Genomic DNA, 23,574 nt, shown 5'->3' on the forward strand with positions numbered 1-23,574 from the left:
ACTTTCCAACATGGTGGCTCCCACTTTGCTAAATGCTTGCAAGACCATTAATTTCTTCCGTGAATTCATTTCCAATGTGGCCACTTCTTTCTTGTTAATTGTTGGATGCGGTCCCCTTCATTTCCATCCATCTTCATCATATGCGTACACACTTCATTCTCCTCCAAGCCAAAAAGAATTCTCCAAAGGTGGCTCCCACTTTCCATTTGCTTTACAAGGAAGAAAATTTATGTGGATGGTTTGGTATGGCCGTGGCATTCACTTTGAGAATGTGGCAGCACACTTGTTATTAACTAAAAACCGTGAGCTTACTTGCAAGTGGTCCTTCCTCTTCTCCATTCAATACATGTAATGCTTGCTACAATAAGACCGAGAATTCCAACCTTAGATGATGGCATCCTTCTTTCTTCAATTAATTGATAAAGTATCAAAAATTTTAGCATTTCCTTGGACTTCTCTTAGACGTGAAGTGTGTAGTAGTTCCAAATTAAATTTTCTATTTCAACACACACAAAAATAAATCAATGTGGTGCATCTCCTTCCAAGTAAATAATACAGTGTGCAAATTAATCTTCTTCCAAATGTCCTAGAATATTTGTAGAATTTTCCCTGTACTCAATAATGTAAATAATTAGTCTCAGATAATTCAAATTAATTAAAATAAGAATTTCTGATCGGATTAAGCTTAATTCAGTAAAATGGGAAAATACTGGACAATTATGCACAATTCCGTAATTAATTCTAGCACAATAAACTAAGTGAAGTGAAGAAAATAATGATTCATCAAAATAGACCACACTTAGTCTTTTGCACTCCTGGGCAAAATTAAGACTCAGATCAGGGAATGGTTCAACGGACTTTTAGGAACAGTGACACAAAACTCAGCAGATAGAAAAATAAAATCTCGCAAGAAAATAAAAAGAATTTACAAAGTTCTCAAGAAGTCTGGACAAAGAAAAGAAGTAGACAATATCCAACACATAGTCAAGAAAAGCACATACTTACAGAAATCATCCAAGCAATTCAATACATAGCAAAATGATTAATCAGTTCAAGAGGTGATTCAAAAATAACGAAACCTCACAGATGCACTACAATGTTTCTCTCAAGTGTTTAAGGTAAATCACTGCCACTCAATGCACTCAAGAAAGCAAACACAAGCAGACTTGACAAGCTTCTAATATCAACACTTAAAACATATGCATGTTCAGATCCAAAGGTCTTTACTGGGTTGTAATGGGGCCAAGGACATTGGAGGATAAAATATGGGTAAGTAGCTATAGCTCAGAAGAAATAGAGGTGCACTAGGGAACAAAAATGTAAACACAGTGAAATCTCACCCAAACCTCTAATTCAATCCTCTTCTCGACTCCATTATTCACAAAATTATTTTTCAATTTCTCTTTTTCTCATCAAATTTTTTTTTTTCTTTCATCCTGTCTTTCTTTCTTTTTTTTTATCACACAACAGGATATAAATTATCATTTCAAAACATGATGAAGAACCAACTAGCCAATTCATCAGAATTCCCTAGGAGACCACACTTTTTCACGAAACACTTCTATAGCTCCAGACTTTCCTAAGGTTCAGGTAATCATTTGTTTTTCACTTAGGATCAGTGTATGAGCTTTAAAAACAAACAAATGGGGAAAGTATAGGCTCAAAGGGGTTATCAAAGGATAATAACAAGGTAGGCTTATTTGGCTAAAGAGGCTCAAGAATAAAAATGCCTTTATCATTTCTAAACATGCATATCAATCAAGTATTGTCAAAAAGAATCAAGCCAAGGCATATGTGCAAGCAATCAAGATACATATCACACACAAGAAAGAAAATTAAGTGGCTCAATTCTCACACAGGGTGTTTGTCACAATCAAATCAACCTCTTAAACATTTTTAATCATCTTCCAAGGAGAGAAAAGAAAGGATTTCAAACCATAAGTATTAAGTAAGTGAAGGAAAAAATCTACAACTTAAACATCATCCAGAAATCAAGAGAAAAATGTAAAATTTATTTCACACAAAGCACACTAAAAACAACTTAAAACAGAAAAAATTTAGCACACAAAAACAAAAAAATTTAACACACATAATAAAGAAAAATCAGAATCTCTCCCAATAGACCACACTTAAACTACACATTGTCCTCAATGTGTTCTAAGCATACATCAGCAAAGAAAACAGTAACATATCATGGACAAGTGCAATAAAGTAAGGAAAAAGGGAGAGAAAGAAAATGCAAACTCCCGCAGATTATGGTGGAAGCTGCCAATTTTGGACTTGTAGGGAGATGTTTTCTTCTTCACGATCCAACCATGAAGTTTTGAGGACGAACTGCTTCATCCTCCATATCTGATCGAGCAGTGAAATGTTTTCCACAGCTGGATCAATGCAAGGATTGTTGATGAGCAGGTTCAGCAGGTGCCTATTGATGTCGAAACTTTTGTGAATGCTGGCACCTTTGTCTTCCAGCATGGATGCATGTTGGTCAAATTCATTTGTACCTCCTGCAATAAGGTTAGTGCAATATGGTTCCATAGAAATTTCATGCAGGGGTATGACACCCAATCCCAGTGTAACAGGCTGAACCTCAGATACATCCTCAGAATATGAATCAATTTTAAAATTGCATGCATTATCAAACACTGACTCAGATTCATGTTCAGAGGGAGAATTAAAAACATGCTCAGCAACAATATGATTATCAGCATACCTATCATCAGCATAATCTTTAATAACACATTCATGAATACCATAATCATACTGAGGTATGCTTACCTCCACTTCCTTGAAGATGGGAAAAGTGGTGGAAAATGGAGGTGGTCTACCTGGCTCAAAGGTATTGCTTATTCCTGCTTGGGCCTCAAAATATTCAGCAGTCTCTTCTGATGCAACATTGGCCATCTGCTTGATCTGATCAGTCAGATTCAGAGCGGCAACTTGAGTTTCCTGCTGGATTTGCTCGAACTGAATGCTCTTCATGGTTATCTGCTCCAGTAACTCTTTCATTGTAGGTTCAGAAGTAGAAGGCTGAGGAGTTATTTGAGCAGGAGCATCATAATATTGCCTCTGTTGTTGTTGGACTGGTTTAGGCATGAAAGTACTCTGAGATGATGCTTCCTGATATTTCTGTGGAGCTTCATACCATCCCAAACCAGGGTCATTCCATCGAGAATTGTTGTTGTAACTCTGTTGTACAGGGGGAAATTTCTTCAAGAACAAATGCTTCAGATTCTCCCATTTGATAACGCATTCTCGAGGAAGACGAGTTTTCCAATCCTTTGCCACTCCTTTTAACGAGTGGAAAAATGCCCTTAAGAAAACTTGATTATCCGCGACATTTGGAGGTTTCATTGCAGAACAAATTCTATAGAACTTCTCCAAATGTTCATGTGGGCATTCGCCTGCAAAACCATGAAACTGTGGCAGCATTTTTATCATTCCAGTGTTGAGAAAAAGATGATCACCTTCCCTGTTTGGTGGAACTGGCTCCCAAGGAGAGCTCTCAAAAGTTGGAGGATGAGCCATATTATTCTCAATAGAAAAGTCAACAGAATTACAATCAGAGTACCATGCAGAGGAAGAATCATAATTATAGGCACTCGCAGAATAAGCACTATTCTCATAATTAAAATAGGTAGACATGGAAAAATAAAAATTAAAAAATAAAAACTAAAAATTACGAAACAGATAAAACACAACAAATTTATACATGTTACATGCACACAAAAGACAGAACATAAATTTTTTTAAATTTTTTTTAATTAACAGACATAATACAAAACACAACACAATAAAAATATAAAAGACAACATAGATTACAACCACGTAATAAAACAAAAACAGTAAAAATCTAAAACAAGAACCTGGACTGAAGTGACAACGCCGCCAAAATTTGCTGAAGGTGTCGTTGTCGCCTACAAAAATATACAAAAGACAAAACATACAAAACACACATATTAATAAAACAAAAATTTACACAACAAGAATCTAAAACCAAACCGTCATTGGTCCCCGGCAACGGCGCCAAAATTTGATACGACTGTCGCGGTCATACAAATTTTATACACGAAATTAATGTAGTACAGGACTAGGAAGTGACTCCTAGGTCGTCTCTCAAGGACCAATTTGTGTCGGTTCAGTTTCAGATTTTTTTACGAAAGGGGGGGTTTAAAGGTTGTTGTGCAGAAAAATTAAATAATGAAAGTAGTAAAATTAATTGACTGTAAAAACAAGATTAAGCAGTAAAATTCTGAAAACGGTAAAAACGAAATTTTAACAGAATTAAAATTGCAAATCTGAAATTCATGAACTGAAAATAATTGCATTTAAAATCTTAAACGTGAAAACGGATGTAGTGCGTAAATGAAAATCAAATCCATCATCACCAAAATTCAATACATGCAAGTGAAAATTAAACCAAATCCAAAACCTCCCCCAAAGGGGAGGAGAAAACCCAGCCAGCCAGAACGTAACTCCTAATTCCTACTCCTAAAATCTAATCAGTTTTCTGTCCTGGATGCTTGCTTCTTTTATAGCCAAAACTGAGAACCTGTGAGCCTATTTTCCTTGCATGCTGAACAATAGTTTTCTCTCCGTGAGAAAATAGGGTGAGGACCCCTCAATCTTGTCCTCTTGCACACCATTCCAGCACATCATCCTTTTGCTCCTCCAATTAGCAAGCCGTGAAATGTGACTGCTGTATGCTATGTTTGGCCGTGCCATTTCTCCTCTTTGTTTCATCTACTTTCCATCAAATTAAATCAAGACTAATGTGTATTCTTCCTTCTAAAACAAAGATCACCGTGTACACCTCCTGGAAGTGGCAGCAACAGCTCCCTCTTTGCTGGATCGTGAAGGTACTGGATCAGCTGGATGGAGAACATCATAACTCTTCTCTTTTCGGTAGCTACTCCCTCTGCTGGATTGCTGCTCCAGCCGTGACTGCTCCCATCCATCACCGTGCACACAAACTCGTGAATTGAAGAATGAAAGCTGCAAGGTGGTGGCTGCTTGGACGTTGGACTTCTTGCGTGTGGCTGCTGCATCGTGAGCACCTCCTCTGCTGCCAAGGGCGTGATGCTCCTAGATGTGTGGCTGGACTTCTTCTTCAAACTCAGCATGTTGGACGGTACCTTCAAGCTGCTGTGTGCGTCTCTTACTCAAGCGAACCAGGCTGTGATGCTGCTGCGTGAAGAGTTTCTTCCTGGCCGAGACACTTGCTGGACTCCACTCTGCTCATCCTCTTCTCCTTCCACGTTCTCGTTCACTCTCATTCTCCGCGGGTTTCTCTCCCTTCAACCGTGAGCTTCCTGGATGCTGCAACGTGGAGATAGCTGTGTGCAAGCTTCTGTCGTGTTGGAGAAGAATGGAGGGGCTGCTGTTTGAAGATCTGGATGCAAGGAGGCTGGACGTGAAACTGCTTCTATTCCTCTGCTAGAGCAGCTGCCGGAACTTCCTTGGACGTGGCTTAGCTCTTCATCACCGTGTGTGTTTTCCAGCAAAGTGAAATGGTATTTACTTGGGACAACACCGTATGCTCTTCTCCAAGGCCAAGCTAATTGAAAATAATGTTTCAGAAAGAATAAGTGTGGTGGCCCTTCATAATATGTTGTCTCTCAGTGACTTGTAAAGAGAAAGAAAATGCCATGAGTTTCATTTCATGATAAATTATCTTCCAAATTATTTGAGAACCGTTGGTGCACTTGTGGTCCCCTCCAATTATGTTTTACTGCCTCCTTCATTTCTTTTTAAGCTGAAATACTTTGCCAAAATGAATGGCCGTGAGCTTTTCACTTGGTGGCCCCTCCCCAAAATTAATTTTCCAAGCTTTATGTTTTGTCATGAACTTTCCAACATGGTGGCTCCCACTTTGCTAAATGCTTGCAAGACCATTAATTTCTTCCGTGAATTCATTTCCAATGTGGCCACTTCTTTCTTGTTAATTGTTGGATGCGGTCCCCTTCATTTCCATCCATCTTCATCATATGCGTACACACTTCATTCTCCTCCAAGCCAAAAAGAATTCTCCAAAGGTGGCTCCCACTTTCCATTTGCTTTACAAGGAAGAAAATTTATGTGGATGGTTTGGTATGGCCGTGGCATTCACTTTGAGAATGTGGCAGCACACTTGTTATTAACTAAAAACCGTGAGCTTACTTGCAAGTGGTCCTTCCTCTTCTCCATTCAATACATGTAATGCTTGCTACAATAAGACCGAGAATTCCAACCTTAGATGATGGCATCCTTCTTTCTTCAATTAATTGATAAAGTATCAAAAATTTTAGCATTTCCTTGGACTTCTCTTAGACGTGAAGTGTGTAGTAGTTCCAAATTAAATTTTCTATTTCAACACACACAAAAATAAATCAATGTGGTGCATCTCCTTCCAAGTAAATAATACAGTGTGCAAATTAATCTTCTTCCAAATGTCCTAGAATATTTGTAGAATTTTCCCTGTACTCAATAATGTAAATAATTAGTCTCAGATAATTCAAATTAATTAAAATAAGAATTTCTGATCGGATTAAGCTTAATTCAGTAAAATGGGAAAATACTGGACAATTATGCACAATTCCGTAATTAATTCTAGCACAATAAACTAAGTGAAGTGAAGAAAATAATGATTCATCACTTACTTTTCTGTAATTTTTAGAATACTATATAAGGTTTTAGTCGACCTAAGTTAGACATCTTTGGCTGGAACGAAGCAAAAACACACTCTTTCACCCCTTGGAGGAGGATTTTGGATGCTAAAGCTCCTTTCTCAACTTTCTAGGGTTCTATCTTTCATTCCTTCATTGTATTTCATGTAGTTTCACCATGAATATGGTGAACTAAAGCTTTATTGTTGTTGGGAAATCAATGTAATCCTTTGAAACTCTCATGTATTGAGTTTGTTCTTTAAGATCTTTAAGATATATGCTTTCTTTCATTAATTGTTAGGGTTTTTCCTCTTTGCTTTAAGCATGCATTGTTTAACTCATTCAATGTCATGATTATTGATTTTGTCGATATGGACACATACGGGGAAATCTACATCTGGGGAATCTCTCCCAATAGTAGTATATACTTAGACATAGGAATATGATGGCTGGTTGCCTTTAAGCTTTTGTGTTGTGTAATGCATGAATAATTGCTAGGGAGACAAGATATTGTAAACTAGTGATTAGGATTAGGCTTTCTTCGCCGACACATCGGGTTTAAGGTAATTTAGAAAGTGACATTAACATTAATGAAGAAAGATGAATTCTTGAATACATGAGAGTGGATAGGATGAAATTGATAAACCCCAACAACATATGCATTAATATATTTCAAACCACGTGTTTTGTTTCTTCTTGCCCATTGATCAATACATGCATTCATATTTACTTTTCAGTATTTTGCATTTAAACCTACAAGACACTAGTGCAGAAAGGGCTATAGATGTCCGTTCTTTAGGCTTTTTGATGTCCGACGTTCGACCGACGTGTTTGCGGGTGACGTCTATGTAGACGTCCGTTGTGTCAGGCCGGACGTCTATATAGACGTCCGTTGTGTCAGGCCGGACGTCTATATAGACGTCCGCTGTGTCAGGCCGGACGTCTATATAGACGTCCGCTGTGAACCTCTCGGACGTCTATACACTACTGCAGAAAGGGCTTTATTAGACGGGTTATTTAGGATTACAGGGTTTGGACGTTTCTTTGTGCACTGCAACACGTCTGAAGAGCAGATTCGAAATGAAAATGGAGGGAGATGGAGGAGTAAACGACCTAAAACGTAGGCCAAAAAACGCCGCCCAAGAACACGCAACAAACTGCACCAAAATGCACCGAAAACGATTTTTAATCGGTCCAAATGAAAGATATTTCATCACTGAACAATTTAATCGGAATAAAAGTAAGATTAAATTTTCCAAAACAGATAAAAACCAACCTGGAAATGCAAGGCGCAGAGTGAACTCTCACGGGTTCGCATAACTCCTCGCGGGTTCGCGTTTTGGTTAGTATGTCCTTATTTTAAACGTCTTTTGAACGTCCGTTGTGGCGGGGGCCGTACGTCTATAATATAGTAGACGTCCGGCCCCCGCCAGGATGGACGTTCAAGAGGCTGACGAGTTCAACTACCTTGTCAGCCTCTTGAACATCCGTCCAAGAGGGGGACGGACGTCTACTATATATAGACGTCTGTCCCCCTCCAAGACGGACATTCAAGAGACTGACAGAGTAGTTGAACCCGTCAGCCCCTTGAACGTCCGTCCTGGAGGGGGACGGACGTCTATATATAGTAGACGTCCGTCCCCCTCCAGGACGGACGTTCAAGAGGCTGACAGGGTAGTTGAACCCGTCAGCCCCTTGAAAGTCTGTCCTGGAGGGGGACGGACGTTTACTATATATAGACGTTCGTCCCCCTCCAGGACGGACGTTCAAGAGACTGATGGGTTGACATACCCTTCCAGCCTCTTGAACGTCCGTCCTGGAGGGGGACAGACGTTTACATATAATACACGTCCGTCCCCCTCCACGACGGACGTTCAAGAGGCTGACAGAGTAGTTCAACCCATCAGTCTCTTGAACGTCTGTCCTGGAGGGGGACGGACGTCTATATATAGTAAACGTCCGTCCCCCTCCAGGATGGACGTTCAAGAGACTGACGGGTTCAACTACCCTGTCAGCCTCTTGAACGTCCGTCCTGGAGGGGGACGAACGTGTACTATATGTAAACGTCCGGCCCCCTCAAGGACAGACGTTCAAGAGACTGACGGGTTCAACTACCTGTCAGCCTCTTGAACGTCCGTCCTAGAGGGGGACAGACGTCTATATATAGTAGACATCCGTCCCCCTCCAAAATGGACGTTCAAGAGGCTAACAGGGTAGTTTAACCCGTCAGTCTTTTGAACGTCCGTCCTTGAGGGGGCCAGACGTTTACTATATATAGACGTCTGGCCCCCTCCAGGACGGACGTTCAAAAGGCTGAATCTTCAACTCTCCCGTCAGTCTTTTGAACGTCCGTTAGAGGGGTCAGACGTCTACTATATTATAGACGTCCGGCCCCCTCTAGGACGGACGTTTCCACACTCAATTATTTACATTTATGCCACCGGTCAATTATTTACGTTGGGGTTTTGGTGGACGGACGTCTATGGGGTGACGTTAAAGATCAATTCTGCACTAGTGAGAATTTGGTCACAAGTCTTAGATAATCAAAAAATCACATAACTGTTTAGGTCGTGAGTCCTTTGGGAGAACGATACTTGGTCTTACCAGTTTTATTACTTGATACGATTCGGTTACACTTGCCGAGGGCTAACCCATCACCGTCACCAGGGCATTAGTTTCAGTCGGGGACCACAATATTTCTTGTCTCGGCCAACCAACCACAACGTCGTCAAGATCTCTACCATCAGAGTTTAGACACACTCTCATGCACCAATCACAATTTGCTTTCACTATACTTTCTAGCTACTCGTGACAACACGTGTGTCATTGTCTTCGTTGTCGACCACCTTCATTGGACTCATTATGACCTCCCCTATCTGGATCTGGCCTGGTTGTGTTGATTGGGCCTCTTTTGAGTTCTAGGTTTTTACTCTCTTGCTTGTTCATGGTTTCTGACCTATCCATATATACTAACTATGTCAATCTGCATTTATCTATTGATAAGTTAGACTATACTAATTATGTGACTTGGGCATCAAACATTAAACTTTGGCTTAAGAGTCAAGAGTATCTTGATCATATTACTCAAAACGTGACAATTATTGATTCTGCTGCATTTACCCATTGGTTGAAAGTTGATGCTTAGTTATGCATTGTTCTCAAGGGCACCATTCATTCCTCTTTAAAACAAATTTTTCGTTACTACGAAACATGTTTTGAAATATGGGAACACCCCAAATTATTATACACCAATGATACTCAACATTTTTATGGTGTTTGTAATTATCTTCTCAATGTTGTTGCTCCTCGACAAAAGGACTCTATGAATGATTATATAAGTAAAATTCATGCTCTTTTTCATGAATTTAATGAATTATTGCCTTCTGTCTCTACTCTTGCCAAAGAAATAGAGCAATGGTCAAAGTTCTTCATGCTACTGGAATTGGACGACCTTGCTGATACTATTCTCATATTCGTGATCAGATTTTGGGTTCACTTGTTGTTCCTACTTTGACTTCTACTTGTTCCACTCTTATGCGTGTACTAGTAAACCCATCAATGATACATATGTTTCCTCTAGGTTGGCATCTCAATGTCATGATCACAATCACTTTTGAAAACCGAGAAAATGATGTCTCAAGTGTAACCATTGAGGCAAGCTAGGCTATACGATTGACAGGTGCTATTGTTCAGATTGCTCCTCACTCACAATCACCTATTGGGGATCCTCCTTCATCTGATATTTCCAATGACTCTATTACTTTAAGTAAATTTTCCACATGGTATAAGGATCAACAAGCTTCTAGTTCCACTACATCTATAGCACACATAGGTACATCTTTTGTTGCTTTGAGTCCATCTTCTTCTCTTGGCTCTTGGGTTCTTGACTCGGGAGTCACAAATCACATTACTAGTAAACAAATCCTTGTTTTCCTCTTTTTCATCTCCGAATCCTTTACCTTCTATTACACTGACTGATGAATCTAGAATTTTAGCTCATGGTGTTGGGACTGTGATAACAATTGAAAAGCTATTATTTTTATACTTAATTTGGACATAAAAAACAACCTTTATGACTTAGAAACTAGCTTGGAATCATGTTTTTGCTTATGTTTTGGAAATAAGAGAGTTGGATGGGTTTTATGTTTGGTTTTCCTTGTTTTGCAAGCATTGAGATGAATTAGATGAAAGAAGTTGAAGTAGTAAGGAGCTGGACTCAAGAAAGGAAGTAAAAGTGCTTAAAAGAACAGCCGTAGTCACCGCTCAACGCCAATTTACACCGCTGAGCGGCATTCTAAAGACCCACAGTCACCGTTGAGGGCCAAAACTGTAGCTGAGCGCCAATTCCGCACTTACCGCTGAGCAGCAAAAGTGCCGCTAAACGCCATTTATTTGGGCTTGGACCTATTTTCTGTAATCTTTAGGAAACTATATAAGGTTTTAGCTGAATTAGGGTTAGTATCTTTGGACAGAAAGAGGAGAAATCACACTTTCTTCACCCCTTAGAGGAGGATTTTGGATGCTCAAGCTCTATTCTTCGACATCTAGGGTTCTATCTTTCATTCTTTCATTGTTTTTCATATAGTTTCACCATGTCTATGGTGAACTAAACCTTTATTGTTGTTGGGGAACCGATGTAATCCTTTGAAACTCTCATGTATTGAATTAGTTTTATATTCTATATGCTTTTCTTCATTAATTGTTAGGGTTTTTCTTCTATACTCTATGCATTCTTTGTTTAACTTATTCAGTTGCATGATCATTGATGTTATTTGTATGGACACATATAAGTAAATCTAGAACTGAAGAAATTCTCCCAAGAGCAATATAGCCTAGACATAGGGATAGGAGGATTGGTTGCATTTAAGCTTCTGTGCGAATGTAATGCATGCATAATTGCTAGGGAGACAAGACATTGTAAACTAATTATTAGCAGTAGGCTTTCTTCACCGAGACATCGGGTTTAAGGTAAATTAGAAAGTGGCATTAACATTAATAAAGAAAGATGAATTCTTGAATACATGAGAGTGGATAGGATGAATCAGAAACCCCAACAACATCATCATTCCATATTTTACATCAATCACTTTTGCTTCTTTCGATCCAATTGATCAACTCATGCATTCCATATGAATACATGAGAGTGGATAGGATGAATCGGAAACCCCAACAACATCATCATTCCATATTTTACATCAATCACTTTTGCTTCTTTCGATCCAATTGATCAACACATGCATTCATATTTATTTTTCAGTATTTTTATTTAAAGCTACAAGATTTCGTTTACAAGTCTAATTTAATCAACAAATCACATAACTGTTTAGGTCGTAAGTCCTTTGGGTAACGATACTTGGTCTTACCATTTTATTATTACTTGATACGATTCGGTGCACTTGCCGAGTGTTAACAGACTGCTAACATTTTTCCTTTTTTTTATCCATTGAAAATGTTCTTTATGTCCCTAAGTCTCCTTTTAACTTATTATCTGTTAGTCTTCTAACTGGTTCTTTTGATTGTGATATTTCTTTTAACAAAGATTCTATTCTTTTACAAGACCGGAGTTCGAGAAAGGTGATTGACATTGAATGTGAGTGTCATGGTCTTTATCATCTTCGTCTCTCTAAACATATTGGCACAGTTATGGAGTCTCCATCTCTTCTTCATGCTTAGTTAGGTCATCCTAGTCTTGTCAAATTGTAACAACTTGTTCCTAGCTTATTGATGGACAAATTTATGAGCACCAAAATATGATGTCACAAACTTGTTTTTCAATCGGCAAGTATGACCGAATCGTTCAAGTAATAAACTTGGTAAGACCAAGTATCGTTCTTCCCAAAGGACTCACGGCCTAGTTTAGTTATGTGATTTCTTGATTAGCTAAGACTTAAAGACGAAATATTTGGAGTTTAATATGCAAGACAGAAAATAAACATGTATGCATGAAGTTTTGATCAATGGCTAAAACAAAAGATAAATACTTTCAATGAAATATATGAATGAATATGTTGTTGGGGGTCAATTTCATCTTATCCACTCTCATATATTTTAGGAATTCAACATTCAAATCATCATTGTTAATGCCACTCTTTAAAGTACCTTTCTAGAAGGCTTCTCCCTAATCACGAGTTCATACAATTCCTAGCATTCCTAATGATCAGTTCATAAGTGCAGGAGCTTAACGACAACCAATATCATATTGGGAGAAATTCCCCGGATCTAGACTTCCCCGTACGTTCCCGTATCAACAAAACCAATAATCATGCATCGAATGAGTTAAACAATGCAAGCATTAAGCAAAGAGGAAAAACCCTAACTAATGATGGAAGAAAGCATAAATCTTAGATTAAGATGCAAGCATAAATTCCATATATGAGAGCTTCAAGAGATTACATTGATTCCCCAACAAACATACAAGGTTTAGTTCACCATATTCATGGTGAACCTAGATGAATTACAATGAAAGTATGAAAGAATAAACCCAATAAAGGTGAAGAGGTAGCCTGAGCATCCAAGATCCTCCTTCAAAGGGGTGGAAGAGAAAGTGTTTGCCTCGTTTCTGCCAAAGATGCCTAACCCTAGGAAACCCTAAGGCTTATATATCATTCGTAAATTACAAAATTTTAGGTCCAAGCCCATTAAAGTGCCGCTCAGCGGTAAACTACCGCTCAGCGGTAAGTGCGTCAGCTCGGTTCTTCCCCTCAGCGGCCATTTTGCCCCTCAGCGGTCCTCCCGTGAGCTTCTGAGTGCCGCTCAGCGGTAAACTGCCACTGAGCGGCAGTTGCGGCTTCTCTTTTTGCACTCTTTGATTCCTTTTCTGATTCCCTCTCTCTCATTCTTCACTTCTTTCACTAAATTCACCTTAAAATCTGCACAAAAACACTGAAATCAAGCATAAACCTGTCCAGCTCTCTTATTTCTGAAAATATGGATAAAAGTATGATTTCAAGCTAGTTTCCAAGTCTAAAGGTTGCTTTTAGTATCAATTTTAAGCATGAAAATAACAGTTTTTCAACTGTTATCACAACCCCAAACTTAGAACTTTGCTTGTCCTCAAGCAAACAAAATGTAACTCAATCTCCAACCAATTCATATGATGGTTCACTCATTCAAAAATCCTTTTCTTTTCAAGATAAATAACAACTTCACTCAAACTTATGACCAAAAGTTCATTCAAGATGTGCACATGCTTTAGTGTTCACAAAATCATTTAAATTCCAACAAATGCTATTTTTCATGAATGATCAATCAATTAAGCATGGATGTTCATGTGCTTATGGAATATTTCCTCACTAGGTAAAGTGTTTCACTCAACACACAAGTGTATAAGAGGTAAAGTGTTTCACTCCTTCACTCTACTATCACAATGTCACATGAATCAACTTTGCCTTTCATTTTACCACAATCAAAAACATTCACCAGCATGCATCATCTCAAGGACTTTTCAATGGCTTATAATGTGGCTGGGCTAACAAGAAAATTGGTTTTTCTGGATCACAAAATCCTTGAGTTAAGAAAATCATAACAACACAATCATCTTATTCATTCCCAACTTTCTTTTACCTTTGCATTTGCATTGAGCTTTACTTCTTTTTCTTTTCTCTTTGCATATTCTTACTTTTTAGCTCTTAGCTCAATGCTTTTCTTTTCATGTTTTCCCAACAACCCCAAACTTGAACATTTAACAATACCATATAAGATCTTCTACTTAACTCAAGGTAAAGATTTTCAATCAAAGGTTTTCAGTATATGTTCAAGGCTAAAGGTTCAAAGGATAGAACACAACGTGTTCTCTTTTAGTAGGCTAACTTTATGAATTTGGCCAATAAAAAGGGTTCCAACAAATGGCCTTGATCACATGATGCAAAACAAGCAATTGATTCAATCATAGAAAACCTGGGCAAAATCATTCATGCTTTCAAAGTAATAGCATTCAATCATACCAAAAACTCTGGAGCTCAAAACCTCACATATAAGCTCATTCACATTTGACATACACATCCTGCTTAATCTCACAATCACAATCATAATATCATGCATTTGTTCACAAAGCTTGTGAATCACCTGTATAAGCATTTTAATGTGCACATCTATCTCAACATTAATCAATCAATAAGCATCATCAAGCAGTACTTATCACACAATCACAGTTAATAGCAAACCATCATAACAAACCAGGTGTTCAATAGAGTACATCAAACCTAATCTAAAAACAAAAACAAAAACAATTACTTACAAGATACTGGGTTGCCTCCCAGTAAGCGCTTGTTTAACGTCCCGAGCCTGACCCAAACTTTCACGGATCAACCAACAACATCATTGTGGAAAATTGTTGCACCTCTCCCCCTAGATAGGGCTTGAGACGTTGACCATTTACCACCCAACTTTTCTGTGGATCATCAGCAGATGAATTAAATATTTCAATTGCTCCATGTGGATGCACTTCTTTTATCACAAATGGTCCTGTCCATTTTGACTTCAGCTTCCCAGGAAATATCTTCAATCTTGAGTTGAACAATAGTACCTGTTGTCCTGGATTAAAAACTCTATTCACCAATTTCCTGTCATGATAAAATTTAATCTTGTCTTTGTAAGCCTTGGATGAATCATACGCATGTAACCGCATTTCTTCAAGCTCCAAAATCTGCCTTCTGCGTGTGCATTGAGTTTCATAAGGATCAAAATTCAAGAATTTCAAAGCCCATAATGCTCTATGCTCCAATTCAACTGGCAAATGGCATGCTTTCCCATAGACTAATTGAAATGGTGATAATCCCATAGACGTCTTCATTGCTGTTCTATAAGCCCAAAGAGCATCATCCAATTTGAGAGACCAATCCTTCCTTGATGAAGTCATGGTTTTTTCCAGGATTCTTTTTATCTCCCTGTTAGATACCTCAGCTTGTCCATTGGTTTGTGGATGATAAGGTGCAGCTACCTTATGCTTTACTCCATAGTGTTTAAGTACTTTCTCTAGCTGATAATTGCAAAAATGAGATCCTCCATCACTAATCAACACTCTTGGAGTGCCAAAACGTGAGAATATCTGCCTCTTCAGGAATTTAATTACCGTGCTAGCATCATTTTTAGGACAAGCCAATGCTTCCACCCATTTACTCACATAATCCACTGCTACCAGAATATATTCATTGTTGAAAGATAGAGGGAAGGGTCCAACAAAGTCAATACCCCAACAATCAAAAACCTCAACCTCTAAAATACCTTGTAAAGGCATCTCATGACGTTTAGTGATTGTCCCTGCTCTTTGACATTTGTCACAATTCCTAGCATGATTATGAGCATCTTTAAATAAAGTTGGCCAATAAAATCCTGATTGAAGGACTTTTGCTGTTGTTCTTTCTCCATTAAAATGTCCTCCATAAGGTGAATCATGACAATGCCAAAGAATTCCTTCTGCTTCTTCATTTGTAACACATCTCCTTAGAAGATTATCTGCTCCAATTTTGAACAAATATGGATCGTCCCACACAAACTGCTTGGCATCATGTAGAAATTTCTTTCTCTGTTGCCAAGTTAAGTCTTCCGGCATGACTCTTGCAGCTTTGAAATTCGCCATATCAGCAAACCAGGGCCTCTGCTGAATATACATTAGTGATTCATCTGAAAAGGATTCCCAGATTTCAGATTCCTTGCTAGTGACCTCATTGTTGACTAACCGTGACAAATGATCAGCAATTACGTTCTCACTTCCTTTCTTATCACGGATTTCTACATCAAACTCTTGCAATAGTAGTACCCATCTAATCAGACGTGGCTTAGAATCTGGTTTTGTCAACAAATATTTGATAGCTGCATGATCTGTATAGACAATCACCTTAGACCCAATAAGATAAGGTCTAAATTTTTCTAGAGCATATACAATAGCAGGAAACTCTTTCTCTGTGGTAGCATAATTCAATTGAGCATCATTCAGCACCTTGCTAGCATAATAAATTGGATGAAACTTTCGTTCTTTCCTTTGGCCAAGGACAACTCCTATTGCATAATCACTTGCATCACACATTAATTCAAAATTTTGATTCCAATCTGGTGCTACAATTACTGGAGCTGACACTAGCTTCTCCTTCAATATATCAAAAGCTTTCAGGCAGTCTTCATTCATCACAAAAGGAGCATCCTTCATCAAAAGATTACTCAATGGTTTAGCAATTTTTGAGAAATCTTTGATAAATCTTCTATAAAACCCAGCATGACCAAGAAAACTTCTAATCCCCTTTACATTTATTGGTGGAGGTAGTTTCTCAATAACTTCTACTTTAGCTTTGTCTACCTCAATTCCTTTAGCAGAGATTTTATGCCCCAATACAATTCCTTCAGTTACCATGAAATGACATTTTTCCCAATTCAAAACCAGATTTGTCTGAACACATCTTTTGAGGACAGTGTTCAAATTAGCTAAACATCTTTGGAAAGAATTTCCAAAAACTGAGAAATCATCCATGAATACTTCAATGCATTTTTCTAACAGATCCGCAAAGATTGCCTGCATACACCTCTGAAACGTAGCTGGAGCATTACATAATCCAAAAGGCATCTTTCTATATGCAAAGATACCAAAAGGACAAGTAAAAGCCGTCTTCTCCTGGTCTTTTGAATCTACCACAATTTGATTATATCCAGAATATCCATCTAGAAAACAATAGAAAGCCTGCCCTGATAACCTTTCTAGCATCTGATCCATGAATGGAAGAGGAAAATGATCTTTCCTAGTAGCTTTATTAAGCTTCCTGTAATCAATGCACATACGCCAACCAGTGACTGTCCGAGTAGGAATAAGTTCATTCTTATCATTATAAATTACTGTCATCCCACCTTTCTTTGGAACCACCTGTACTGGACTCACCCATTCACTATCAGAAATTGGATAGATGATACCAGCTTCTAGCAGTTTCAACACTTCTTTTCTGACCACCTCCTTCATAACAGGATTTAACCTTCTCTGTGGTTGAGCACTTGGTTTATAATCTTCTTCCATAAAAATTTTGTGCATGCAATAAGTTGGGCTAATACCTTTAAGATCTGATATTGACCATCCAATTGCTTCTTTGTTGGCTTTCAGAATTTCTATCAATTGCTCTTCTTCTTGTAGAGATAAAGAGTTATTGATGATAACTGGCTTTGTTCCATCTTCTTCTAAGAACACATATTTCAGATGTGATGGCAATCTTTTTAATTCTGGCGACTGCGCTTTGATTGTTTCTTCCTTATCAATTATTTCAAATATTGGATCTTCCTCTGAACTCTTTTTCAATGTTTCCAAGTCCCTCAGACATTCATCAATCAATTTCTCTTCTTCTTCATCTAAATCTTCACATGCATCAATGAGAGTTTTTTCCAATGGAGAAATATTTTGCACCATTCTTTCTTGAACCATACAAACTTCATCAAGTTCATCAAATTGAAAACATGCTTTGTCATCATTTGGATATGTCATGGCCTTGGATACATCAAAAGTGACTTCTTCATCCTCAACTCTCAATTTAAGCTTACCATTCTCTACATCAATCAAAACTCTAGCAGTCTTCATAAAAGGTCTCCCAAGAATAAGAGGAACATCACTAGTTCCTTCCATCTCCATCACAATGAAATCTACTGGAAATACAAATTTGTCGACCTTCACTAGAACATCTTCAACCACTCCATATGGATATTTAAGAGACTTGTCTGCCAATTGAAGAGCCATTCTGGTTGGTTTAATTTCCAACCCCTGAATTGTTCTGCACATGGATAGCGGCATTAGATTAATGCTAGCTCCCAAATCAATCAATGCTCTTCCAACTTTCACATCTCCTATGGTGCATGGAATAGTGAAGCTTCCTGGGTCTTTAAGTTTAGGAGGTAGTTTCTGTATGATTGCACTGCAATTACCCTGTATATTGATAGTTTCCTTCTCAATGTACTTGTGTTTCTTTGTGAGAAGTTCCTTCAAGAATTTTGCATATGCTGGCATCTGTTGCAATGCTTCAGAGAATGGTATAGTAATCTCCAACTTCTTAAACAGTTCCATGAATCTTTCCAACTGCTTTTCTTTCTCCTTCCTTGAATAACCCTTTGGATAAGGAAGTGGCTTTTCATACTCTTTTTCTTTCTGTCTCTCTTCTCTCTCATTTTTTTCTCTCCTCTCCTCTTCTTCTTTTTTCTTTTTCTCTCTCTCAACTCTTTCTTTCCACTCACATGTTTCTTTTTCACTCTCACTCTCATTTTCTTTCTCTTTTCTCTCTTTTTGTCTCTCCTCTAACACTCTACCACTTCTAGTCACAACAGTTTTACACTCCTTTCCAAGATTAGCATGTTTCATCTCGTAAACTATTCTCTCAACATAACCCTCCATTTTTTTAAATGTAGCATCCACATTATGACAATAAGACGCATTTGTCTTCAAGAATCTCTGGAAAGTTTCTTCAAGCTTTGTTGTTTTCTCAACTGGAGTAAATTGCATCTGCCATTTTTGTTGCTCTTGAACCATTGAAACCTGTTGTATTTCCTGTGGTATTTGAGGAAGTTTCATGGTTACTTCTTCAAGCTGTTGAGAGATAATTCTATTTTGGATAAGCAAAGCCTCATTTAATTGTAACAACTCCTTCTGACTAAAATCTCCGTTTTCAATATTGAGTTCGTTGTCACTAGTAGCCATATTTTCAATAATTTCAGTTGCTTCCTCTGGAGTTTTCCATTTAATATTGCCTCCTCCTGAGGCGTTCAGGATCATCTTGGTTTGTGAACCAAGCCCTCCAAGGAAAATTAGGACTACTTCTTCTTCTTTGAAACCATGCATAGGAGTTTTACGTAACAAGCTTTTATACCTGTCCCATGCATGCCCCAGTGATTCTTCCATGCCCTGCTTGAATGAAGAAATCTCTTGCTTGCCTTTGGTCACCTTAGATTGTGGGAAGTACTTGTTTAAAAATTTTGTGACCACTGCTTCCCACTCTGTGAAACTTTCTTCTGGAAAAGAATTCAACCAAAGCTTAGCATTGCCTCCCAATGAGAAAGGAAACAGGCTAAGTTTGATAGCTTCGTCTGGCACCCCATTAATCTTGACTGTGTTGCAAATCTCATTAAAGGTAGTAAGGTGCTCATATGGGCTTTCATGAGATAACCCATTAAATTGATTACTCTTCACCAGTTGAATTAGTGCTGGTTTGACCTCCATATTGGCTGCATTGACTCTAGGTCTAGCTATGCTGTTAAAGTGCTGAGGTCCAGCAATATTAGTGTAATCTGCAAGAGTTCTTCTAGCATTATTGTTCTCCATACTTCCTGTGCTATGAACAGAACCTTGTGGTGATGATTGTAAGAGAGTTTCTGGAGAAGGGAAAAGTTCTCTAGACGTTCTGATTCTTCTCCTCCTTCTACTCTCGTCTAGACCTTTAAGAAGAGGTTCTGTTGCTTTCTTACTCCTAGTTCGAATTGCCTCCTGCATACACAAGAAAACAAAACCCTAGAAAATATTTGTTAGCACAAAAAAAAAAAATATAGAAGATATAGATTCAGAAGATAGAATAAAATAAGATAGAATAAAAATAAAATCTAACCTAATCTAAAAGATAAAAATAAAATAAAATCTAATCAAATAAAATCAAATCTAATCTAATCAAATAAAATAAAAACCGAAAAATAAAAACAGAAATTCAAAAGTAAAGTCAAAGATAATCAATAATCACACAAATTAACCAGTTAAACCACGAGTCCCCGGCAACGGCGCCAAAAACTTGATGGACAAATTTATGAGCACCAAAATATGATGTCACAAACTTGTTTTTCAATCGGCAAGTATGACCGAATCGTTCAAGTAATAAACTTGGTAAGACCAAGTATCGTTCTTCCCAAAGGACTCACGGCCTAGTTTAGTTATGTGATTTCTTGATTAGCTAAGACTTAAAGACGAAATATTTGGAGTTTAATATGCAAGACAGAAAATAAACATGTATGCATGAAGTTTTGATCAATGGCTAAAACAAAAGATAAATACTTTCAATGAAATATATGAATGAATATGTTGTTGGGGGTCAATTTCATCTTATCCACTCTCATATATTTTAGGAATTCAACATTCAAATCATCATTGTTAATGCCACTCTCTAAAGTACCTTTCTAGAAGGCTTCTCCCTAATCACGAGTTCATACAATTCCTATCATTCCTAATGATCAGTTCATAAGTGCAGGAGCTTAACGACAACCAATATCATATTGGGAGAAATTCCCCGGATCTAGACTTCCCCGTACGTTCCCGTATCGACAAAACCAATAATCATGCATCGAATGAGTTAAACAATGCAAGCATTAAGCAAAGAGGAAAAACCCTAACTAATGATGGAAGAAAGCATAAATCTTAGATTAAGATGCAAGCATAAATTCCATATATGAGAGCTTCAAGAGATTACATTGATTCCCCAACAAACATACAAGGTTTAGTTCACCATATTCATGGTGAACCTAGATGAATTACAATGAAAGTATGAAAGAATAAACCCAATAAAGGTGAAGAGGTAGCCTGAGCATCCAAGATCCTCCTTCAAAGGGGTGGAAGAGAAAGTGTTTGCCTCGTTTCTGCCAAAGATGCCTAACCCTAGGAAACCCTAAGGCTTATATATCATTCGTAAATTACAAAATTTTAGGTCCAAGCCCATTAAAGTGCCGCTCAGCGGTAAACTACCGCTCAGCGGTAAGTGCGTCAGCTCGGTTCTTCCCCTCAGCGGCCATTTTGCCCCTCAGCGGTCCTCCCGTGAGCTTCTGAGTGCCGCTCAGCGGTAAACTGCCGTTGAGCGGCAGTTGCGGCTTCTCTTTTTGCACTCTTTGATTCCTTTTTTGATTCCCTCTCTCTCATTCTTCACTTCTTTCACTAAATTCACCTTAAAATCTGCACAAAAACACTGAAATCAAGCATAAACCTGTCCAACTCTCTTATTTCTGAAAATATGGATAAAAGTATGATTTCAAGCTAGTTTCCAAGTCTAAAGGTTGCTTTTAGTATCAATTTTAAGCATGAAAATAACAGTTTTTCAACTGTTATCACTTATCCAAGTTGTGCAATTTTGTTTGTGAATCGTTTCAATTACGAAAACGTATTCGTAGTTCACTAGTACAAAAAAAACCTATAACGTCGTTGTTTTTCGGCTTTTCACGTTGAATTCGAGATCGACGTCATATCGGGAGACGTTTAATTGATGTCGAACATAGAACAATTTGACGTTAATCAAATTAACGTCGAATTTTATCAATATTCGATGTTAATCAATTTTTTTTTCTTTTTAAATTAATTGTGATCCTTTTTTTACAACTCTACTTGACTTGGAAAGTAGAAAAATAACAAATTTCGGTTTTTGATATTTTATAAAACATGAAATATGAATGTATAATGTAGTATCAACAACAAACAATAATAACAAACAATAACAAACAACAAACAAGTTAAATCAAACAACAAAAACAATTAAACAGGTTCAACCAAACAAAAACAACAAACAAGTTAAAAAAAAAAACGAGTTCAACAAATAAGTTCTTCAAAACGAAAACGAAAACTATGAAGGAAATAAAGTATTGCCACTAGTGAGAGAGAAAGTAGAATGCGCCTATGAAGGACAAGAACACGAAATTAATTAGTCAAAACAAATGAAAATCATACCTAAAGTAGTTAATTAACATGCATTTGTCACAAATGAAAGAAAGATTACATGTGATGGTCGTCAAACTTCGTTCCAGAAAAGTTTGAGCAGAGAAAAGGGTATAGCGTGCTAAGATAAAGTCAATGAAATTTCAATCGCCCGCTCAAATTTTTATCGAATTCACTAACCTTTTAACGTCTAACGCTAGGGCATTCGACGTTTTATATCCTTTTGACGTCTAATTCTAGGGAATTCGACGTCATACGTAAATACATTTTCATTTCGCGCCAAACATTTTCGCAAAATTTACCGAATATAACAAATTAACGTGGAATTACAATTCTAAACGACGTCTAATAATTGCATTTATTTACAAAAATGCCACCGGTCATTTTTAACGTTGGTTATCCTGTGGTTAGACGTTGAACGTGTGACATTATACGTTGTTTTTGCACTAGTGGTTCCTTCCTCGTAGTGTCTCACAACGTGCTTTGTCCTTTTTTTCCTTAGTCCATTCTGACATTTGGGGACCTAGTCGTGTTAAGTCTATTTTAGGTTTTCAATATTTTGTTACTTTTATTGATGATTATTCTAGATGTACTCGACTACTTTTAATGAAAAATCGTTCTAATTTATTGTATCTTTTTCAAACCTTTTATAATGAAATTAAAACTCAGTTTGGTGTTTCTATTCAAACTTTGTGCAATGATAATGGTCGTGAATATCTTTCCCATTATTTTCAACAATTTATGGCTTCTCATGGTATTCTCCATCAAATTTCATGTGCTTATCACCTCAACAAAATAAAGTCGTTGAGTGCAAAAATAGACATCTTATTGAAACAACTCGTACTCTTTTAATTCTTCGTAACATTCTTCAATATTTTTGGGATAATGCTATTCTTACTGCATGTTATCTCATTAATCACATGCCATCTTCTGTTTTAGATTATAAAATACCTCATTCTATCTTATTATCTCATGAACCCCTTCACTCCTTACCTCTAAAAGTTTTTGGGTCTACATGTTTTGTTCATAATTTTAGTCTTGGTTTTGATAAGTTCGCTCCTCGATCACACAAATGTGCCTTTTTAGGCTTTACTAAATAGAAGAAAGGATAAAAGTATTTTTCTTAATCTTCCTCCATAGCTGAAGCTTCAGCTGCTCCAACTCTACTGCCTTGGATTTGCTCCTTTGGCCAATCCACCACACAATGGAACTCATCCATAGTTCACTTGTGTGCTGGGGTGTATCATATAACCCAATAATCATCCCAGTAGTTGTCGCCTGTCCTCTGTGGATGGA

The 23,574-nt window shown here is 37.6% G+C and overlaps 1 protein-coding gene across 1 annotated transcript in view; it reads right to left on the reverse strand.

Moving 5' to 3' along the window:
* Positions 1-23,574, reverse strand: part of LOC128195431 (uncharacterized) — a gene marked incomplete at both ends in the record, with an annotated part of 112,367 nt that overhangs the window by 13,403 nt on the left and 75,390 nt on the right. Inside the window, one exon of the mRNA XM_052872913.1 lies at positions 16,587-17,294. Coding sequence (XP_052728873.1) covers positions 16,587-17,294 — 708 coding nt within the window. The remainder of the gene's footprint in view (positions 1-16,586; positions 17,295-23,574) is intronic.

Source organism: Vigna angularis, chromosome 2 (genome assembly GCF_016808095.1).
Source record: "Vigna angularis cultivar LongXiaoDou No.4 chromosome 2, ASM1680809v1, whole genome shotgun sequence".
Classification (NCBI taxonomy): domain Eukaryota; kingdom Viridiplantae; phylum Streptophyta; class Magnoliopsida; order Fabales; family Fabaceae; genus Vigna; species Vigna angularis.